Source organism: Pinus tabuliformis, chromosome 2_2 (genome assembly GCF_031772625.1).
Source record: "Pinus tabuliformis cultivar Carrire ecotype Pingquan chromosome 2_2, CPIR1, whole genome shotgun sequence".
Lineage (NCBI taxonomy): Eukaryota > Viridiplantae > Streptophyta > Pinopsida > Pinales > Pinaceae > Pinus > Pinus tabuliformis.
The window spans coordinates 933,478,955-933,486,823 of NC_142300.1; the positions used below are offsets into that span (position 1 = coordinate 933,478,955).

General features: G+C 43.1%; 1 protein-coding gene across 1 annotated transcript; it reads left to right on the forward strand.

Annotated features, from left to right (window-relative positions):
- The first annotated feature begins 7,238 nt into the window (after positions 1-7,238).
- Positions 7,239-7,619, forward strand: LOC149196208 (xyloglucan galactosyltransferase KATAMARI1 homolog). Its single transcript, XM_089408229.1, has one exon. It carries the CDS (start codon positions 7,239-7,241, stop codon positions 7,617-7,619), a length of 381 nt encoding a protein of 126 aa, XP_089264355.1.
- The last annotated feature ends 250 nt before the right edge of the window (positions 7,620-7,869 follow it).

The following is a 7,869-nucleotide window of genomic DNA, read 5'->3' on the forward strand; positions in this document are numbered from 1 at the left end:
CCTATCCGATTCGATTCCAAGGTTACTGCTATTTCTGAGTAAAGTATCACTTCATAATATTGATATTAATGAAACGCTCAACGTAGTGGTCGCACAAAGATGAGATTTCTAGCAAAAAGAAGTAGCAACTATTTCTATAACCGAATACCATAACCCGAGGCCAGGTATTTGCATTGCATTGCAGTTCCAAGGAACCATGGCGAAGCAAATTTTTCACAAGGAACCATGGCGAAGCAGAATTTTCACAAGATGATATCGTTCTGCATTCTCCTTTGTTCTCTAATTTGGTCGATAATTCTATTGCCTGTCTTTTTAACAGAATTTGCAGGGACACAACAATTTAGAAATGCTTTACAGACAAGCACCCGCAACAATTCGGTCTCCGGATCAATGGAGACCATCAACAGACCATCGGCGGATACTGAGCGGACCGTACTGCTCTCGGCATTGCAGCAATTGGGATCTGGATCCAATGAACTCAAAGGTATTAACCCTCAAAAAGTGTTGTCAGATGACTGCAAGGATAAGTACGTTTATATGTACAATCTGCCCCGAAAATTCAACGACCTTCTTTTAAAAGAATGCCAGAAATTGAGTGTGTGGACGAATATGTGTCCGCATATCGCCAACTCAGGGCTCGGCCAGCCTTTATTTCTGTTGGGGAGGCTGGGCGGCCGTAAGGCTGCGGGATCACATCCTGAGCATTCATGGTTCGCTACCAATCAATTTACTGCGGAGGTGATATTTCACGAGAGGATGAAGCGTTACCGATGCTTCACTCCACATCCTTCTAAAGCAACGGCGTTTTACGTTCCGTTCTACGCGGGCTTCGACATGTCCAGGCATGTCAGGGATTTCAATTTGACATGGAGGGACCATGCCAGAATCAAACTCGTGGAGTTTCTGAGGAGTAAAACCCAGTGGAAGAAAAGGAATGGCAGAGATCATTTCATAGTTATGGGACGTATAGCTTGGGATTTCATAAGAGAGACAAATGACCCCAGCGCGTGGGGCAATAAGCTTTTGCTTCTTCCGGAGGTGAAAAACATGTCAAGTCTTTTAATCGAAGCGCACCCGTGGCACAAGAACCAGCACGGGATCCCCTTATCCTTCCTATTTCCATCCCTGGAAGCGGTCAGAGATAGAGTGGTGGCAAAAGAAAATGAGGTCCAAGAAGAGACGAATCCTCTTCTCCTTCGCAGGCGCCCCGTGTTAAATTGTAATTACAACAGCGCAGGGTGGTTTTCGGAAAACCACCGTGGTCTCCCCGCACCACCTTTCGCCGAAAGCAATTTCCGTAGCGGGGGTGCCGCCGCAATCAGGGCATGCCACGCGTCCCATGTACGAGCGCCGAAACCGCCCTCTCCCCGGCCGCTAAAGGTCGTGCTGGTTGCGGAAGAGTGGTGTGCGAATTGCGTTGGATCGGGTCTGCAGGCTCGGATCTGCGCGAAGCTGCGCGGACTTTAACGACCGGGCCCGACGAATGAGGTGGCGACACGTGGCACTGAAGTGACGTCAGCCGACCCCGCCCGCGTCAAAATGAATTTTTTTTTGTGTCGTTTTGTGGTTGACCGCCGTGGAGGAAAAGTAATGGTTTTTATGGGTTTTACGTGGAATTAGGTGGCGGCCCGTTTAATGTGGTTATGGGGCATTCGTCCTATTTTTTTTATATGTTTTTATATATGGTCATGTAAGCTAGCGTGTGTCAGTGGACCTGGTTGTAGTGTGTATTGTGCCTGCGCACGCAAAAAGTTTTTAATGTGTGAGTGTGGTTGGCTGCGCTTGATTGCGCATGTAAATTTTTTTTTATTTTTTTTTTTGTAACGCACAGCAGTGCGAAAGAAGCAAAAAAAACAGGGAAAATAACATTGTGAAGTGTGCGCGGGTTGTTCACAGAGAACAGGGAAAACAATGTTGCATTGTGCATGCGAGCTGTAGTATTGTTCATGAAGAACAAAGGGTGTGCCTGAGCGGCAGTATAGTTCATGAAGAACAGATGGTGAAGAGCCTGCGCGCTGGAGTTTTTATGAAGAACAGAGAAGTTGTGCCTGCGCAATAGTTGCATGAAGAACAGGCAAATGAATGCACAGAAGAAAGCACAGCAGTGCTGGAAACATAACAGAGGCAAACTGTTATGTATTGTTGACCATAAAGAAAACACAGGAATAGCTTGGAGCTGTTTTGTAACACCCACAGCAGTGGAAGACCAGAAGCGAAAGAGAGACAGAGTTTCTCCAGTGAATCCCTCTCTGTGTAGAGGATGAAATGTATATCCGTTTTTTTTGTTATTTAAATCAATAGAAACTGTTTTATGGCTGTTGTAATGGACTGTTATGAGCATATTTGTTTTAATAGCTTCCCTGTGCAAAGGTCCTGAAACAAAGGAAACAGAGCATTGGCTCTGTGATGTTTATTTTGTTTGGTTTTGGTATTTTCCCATGTAAAAATACCCAACAGTGGTATCGGAGCTAGTCCAGGCTCTTTGAAGACTCAAAGAAGCTGAAGGAAGGAGTGGTTGCAGCAGTCAAACTTCTCCAGCAATGTGAAGACTCAGCCAAAAGAGTTAAGGTACTTTTCAAAGCTTTCCTTTCTGTTACTGTTAAAAGAACAGTCAGTGATTTAAAAGAAAACACAGTCAAGTATTTGAAGCCTAGTTAAGAATGGCAAGGTCAAAGAAGAAAGCCTCCAAGCCTGCGAAAAATGTGTCTCCCTCCTCTACTAAACTAGAAGGCAATCTATTTGAAAGCATTGTATTTGAGGTTCCAAGGTTCGATGGGAACCTTGATATATGGGAAATAAAAATGAGGGCTTTCTTACAGTTTCAAGGGAGTGAAATCTGGGAATCAGTGATTGATGACAGCAAGATGGATAAAGAATCCATGGAGTATGATGCATAAGCAACAAAGACTATCTTGGATGGACTCCCTGATTCAGTGAAGAGGAATCTAGGAAAATACACGTCAGCAAAGGATATATGGGACAGACTGCATGACCTTCATGCAAAGGGAGCACTACCCATGACAATGAGTCAAGAAGAACCCATCATGGAAGCTGAAAATGAAAAGCTTGACCTCATCAAACTTCAAGTAAGAGAAAGGGATGAAGAGCTTGCCAAGCTTAAGAAGGAGCTTGACCAATGCAAGAGGAAACATCATGAAGAAGTCATATCCATGACAAATCAGCTGAATAGTGCAAAGAAGCAGGCAGATGTCTTGACAAGTCAACTTGAACAAAGAAACAAGAGAGTGAACAAGCTTATGGAAGAGATTGGACAGTACAAGGTAGAGGTCTCCTCCCTTAAGTCCGAACTACAAGAAGCCAAGAAGCAGGCACAAGGAGTTGAAAAGAAAATGAAGAGCAGTCAAGCAAAAGATGAAGAAATCTCCAAAATGAAGACAGATAATATCTCCTTCAAAATAGTAGCAGCTGAAGCTACTCGTAGCAAGGAAGAAACTGAGGGACAACTAGCAAAGAAAAATAATGAATGTGAAAAGTTAGAAGAAGAGATTGTCCTCCTCAGGAAGAAGGTTGAAGGGATGAACAAGATCATGAAAAGCTCTCAAGCTTTGGATGACATGCTCAGCTATCACAGATCTCCATCTGATAAATCAAGACTTGGGTATGTAGGTGAACCCTCAAACAAGGATGAGGATGCTTTAAGCAAAGGAGATGTGAAGAAGCCAGAAAGAGATGGTGATGCTCCTAGTTCCAGCAAAGGCAAGGAGAAAAATGAAGGCTGCAATAGAAGAAATCCTGCTCCAAGTAGAAAACCAGCTCCAAGAAGAAATGTAGCTGATGGCAAAAAGGCAAGAGGCAATGGTGATCATCAAAGGATCTCAAGGCAGCAAGGCTTCAGAAGTACATCAAGAAAACCTCCATCTCCCAGGTACCAAAGTTCATTTTTTGGTTATTGTTATGCTTGTTCAAACTTTGGTCATATGGCAAAAGACTGTAGAGCATTTCATAAAGATAGATGTTGTGGTCTTCGACAACCTCCAAGAAACAATTTTAGAAGAAATCATGAAATGTTATTCATGAACAATGTTGAATGTTTCAAGTGTCATAACATTGGGCATATGGCACGAGATTGTAACTTGACATGGGCTCTTACACAAGCTAGACCCATGCAAAAGAAGAAAGTTACACAAGTATGGAGAAGGAAGGAAAGGCAATCTGAAAACCCCTTGAACTCCCCAGTGGATCTAAATTTGTTTTGAGAAGAGTCTGCCAAAAGAAGACAAGCATACATTAAAGGGGAGCTTGTAATTTTTTGTTGTTGAACTGTCTTAACAGTCACTCTTTGATGAAGACCTTTTATAAGAGAAAAATATGAAGTTAAATCTGCCATAAAAGCAGAGAAGAAAAAACGGGGGCAGCGCTCAAATGTGAAGTGCAGCAGCGCAATGAGAAAAGTATGCAAAGCATGGAGACCCTCACAGCAGTGGGAGGACAAAACATAAAACAGCAGTTTGAAATTTTTTTGTTATGGAGCACATGCATTGAAATGCATAGCAATGGAAGGTAGTTTCCTTCTATGTAATGTGAGAGAATATACTCACAGCAGAGTGAGTATAATACACAGCAGATGGAAATGTTTTGTATTGGGAATGAAAATGCAAAGCAGTGAGAAGAAAATGAGAAGAAGGCAAAACGCAGCAGAGCATAAATGCCCAGTGGCTGAGAATGCAATGAAATTTTTCACACAGCAGTGAAAAATGTAATATTTTTTTTGTATGCAATGCAACATGCACAGAAATGCCTAAAGAAAAACAGGGACAGCAGATTTTTAATGCACATGGGTGAATGAGAATGTGTGTGGCAGCAGAAAATCGAAAGGAATTGCACAACAGTGCATTGTGAAAATAAAAAAATGAAGATGAAGATTGTGTGAAGCAATGGTGTAAAAAGGAACAGGGGCAGCCCATGTTAACAGGAGTTAGTGTATGGGCACACAGCAGTATGATGAAACAAACGCAGCCACAGTGCAAATTGCAGAGGCAACGCAGCAGAAAATAAAAACCCAGGGATGACAGAGTCTATGGTTATGGGTATGGACAGCAGTGCATAAGAAAAGGCAGCAGCGTGATGGCAAGAAGGAGAAGCACAGTAGTGCGTAGAAAATGAAGCCAGAGCTAAGAGAGAATGAAGAAATGTGTTTTTACACAGCAATGCAAATAAGAAAATGCAGCAGCATAAAGTTTTTTGTTGAAGAAATGAAAGGTAATGGACAGCAGCAGATGTAAAAGAAATTTTTCCTTTACAGCAGTAAATGTAAGTATAGTGAATGTGTTGTTCATTGAATTGAAATGCAACATATGCAACAGCAGTGAATGTAAGAAATGTTTACACACAGCAGTGTAAATTTGTAAGGTGGGACAGAGTAATTGTTCCAGAAAAGACAGAGTATTATGTCTTTGAAAAATGCACAGCAATGCACACACAGCAGTGCAATGATTGTTTGTTTTGAAACTGCATCTAAAGCAGTGTTTGGCTGCAATCCCTCCGTGAGAGGAAGTGAAGTTCTTAGTGAATCCCTCTGTTAAAGAGGAAGGTGCTCTTAAGCACAGTCACATGGTGAATCCCTCTGTCATGAGGAAGGTGCTCTTAAGCACAGTTTCAGGTTAATCCCTCTATTAAGAGGAAGACAACCTTGATTGTTTGTGGAACTGCATCAGAAGCAGTTGGTGAATCCCTCTATGTGAGGAAGATATCTTTGTAACATCAGTACTGATGAATCCCTCTATGTGAGGAAGTGTTTGGGTATGTCCTAATGCCCAGCAGTTGAAATTAAAGGGGAGTGTTAAATTGTAATTTCAACAGCGCAGGGTGGTTTTCGGAAAACCACCGTGGTCTCCCCGCACCACCTTTCGCCGAAAGCAGTTTCCGTAGCGGGGGTGCCGCCGCAATCAGGGCATGCCACGCGTCCCATGTACGAGCGCTGAAACCGCCCTCTCCCCGGCCGCTAAAGGTCGTGCTGGTTGCGGAAGAGTGGTGTGCGAATTGCGTTGGATCGGGTCTGCAGGCTCGGATCTGCGCGAAGCTGCGCAGACTTTAACGACCGGGCCCGACGAATGAGGTGGCGACACGTGGCACTGAAGTGACGTCAGCCGACCCCGCCCGCATCAAAATGAATTTTTTTTTGTGTCGTTTTGTGGTTGACCACCGTGGAGGAAAAGTAATGGTTTTTATGGGTTTTACGTGGAATTAGGTGGCGGCCCGTTTAATGTGGTTATGGGGCATTCGTCCTATTTTTTTTATATGTTTTTATATATGGTCATGTAAGCTAGCGTGTGTCAGTGGACCTGGTTGTAGTGTGTATTGTGCCTGCGCACGCAAAAAGTTTTTAATGTGTGAGTGTGGTTGGCTGCGCTTGATTGCGCATGTAAAAAAAATTTTATTTTTTTTTAACGCACAGCAGTGCGAAAGAAGCAAAAAAAACAGGGAAAATAACACTGTGAAGTGTGCACGGGTTGTTCACAGAGAACAGGGAAAACAATGTTGCATTGTGCCTGCGAGCTGTAGTATTGTTCATGAAGAACAAAGGGTGTCCCTGAGCGGCAGTATAGTTCATGAAGAACAGATGGTGAAGAGCCTGCGCGCTGGAGTTTTTATGAAGAACAGAGAAGTTGTGCCTGCGCAATAGTTGCATGAAGAACAGGCAAATGAATGCACAGAAGAAAGCACAGCAGTGCTGGAAACATAACAGAGGCAAACTGTTATGTATTGTTGACCATAAAGAAAACACAGGAATAGCTTGGAGCTGTTTTGTAACACCCACAGCAGTGGAAGACCAGAAGCGAGAGAGAGACAGAGTTTCTCCAGTGAATCCCTCTCTGTGTAGAGGATGAAATGTATATCCGTTTTTTTTGTTATTTAAATCAATAGAAATTGTTTTATGGCTGTTGTAATGGACTGTTATGAGCATATTTGTTTTAATAGCTTCCCTGTGCAAAGGTCCTGAAACAAAGGAAACAGAGCATTGGCTCTGTGATATTTATTTTGTTTGGTTTTGGTATTTTCCCATGTAAAAATACCCAACACCCCGGACTCGATAAGGCGTCAATCAGAGGGCATATCTTCAAGCAATGCTCGTCGCCTCCGTGTTGTAGAACGCTGAGTTGTCAACAGGGTCCAAGCATCTGTCACGAGCCTGCGGAAGTAATGAGACTCTTCACCAAGTCTATCTTCTGCCTGCTACCCCAAGGGATTCTTTCACACAGCGTTCTATTTTTGACTCCATGCTCGCAGGCTGCATCCCAGTTTTCTGCACGGAGCATTCGGAGTACACGCAGTATAAATGGCATTTACCCCAAAATCAAAGCTCATATTCGGTTTATATTTCAGAAGAAAACGTGCAGGCTGGAAATCTGAGCATAGAGCAACATCTGCAGTCCCTGAGTGCTGATGAAGTAGAGATCATGCGAAGGGAAGTAATTGGGTTGATTCCTTCCCTTACATACGCAGATCCTCGCCATTCCAACATAGAATTCAAAGATGCATTCGACCTGAAACTAGATGGCCTCATTCATAAAATTGCACAAGAAGATGATAACGATAAATTCAATCAGAAACCTGTTACAACCAGAGGCCGCACGTGGATTAATATGCGTGACGTGTGACAAGTTGGATTACTTACAGCGGCCACGCCGTTATGGTAAGTTAATTGGTTGCATTGGGTTGTGGATTCCCACCCAACGTTCAAAATTGAACCCTTCACCGCCCAGCCTTGGGCTGCTGGCCCTTCCCAGAAGGGCTAAAAAATATTTACCCTTCGAAAAAAATTAAAATATCAAAATCCCTAGTTAATCACGAAGGTTAGATTAAATTTCGATATTTTAAAAGAAGGAAATATTTTTTTATAACTTGTTG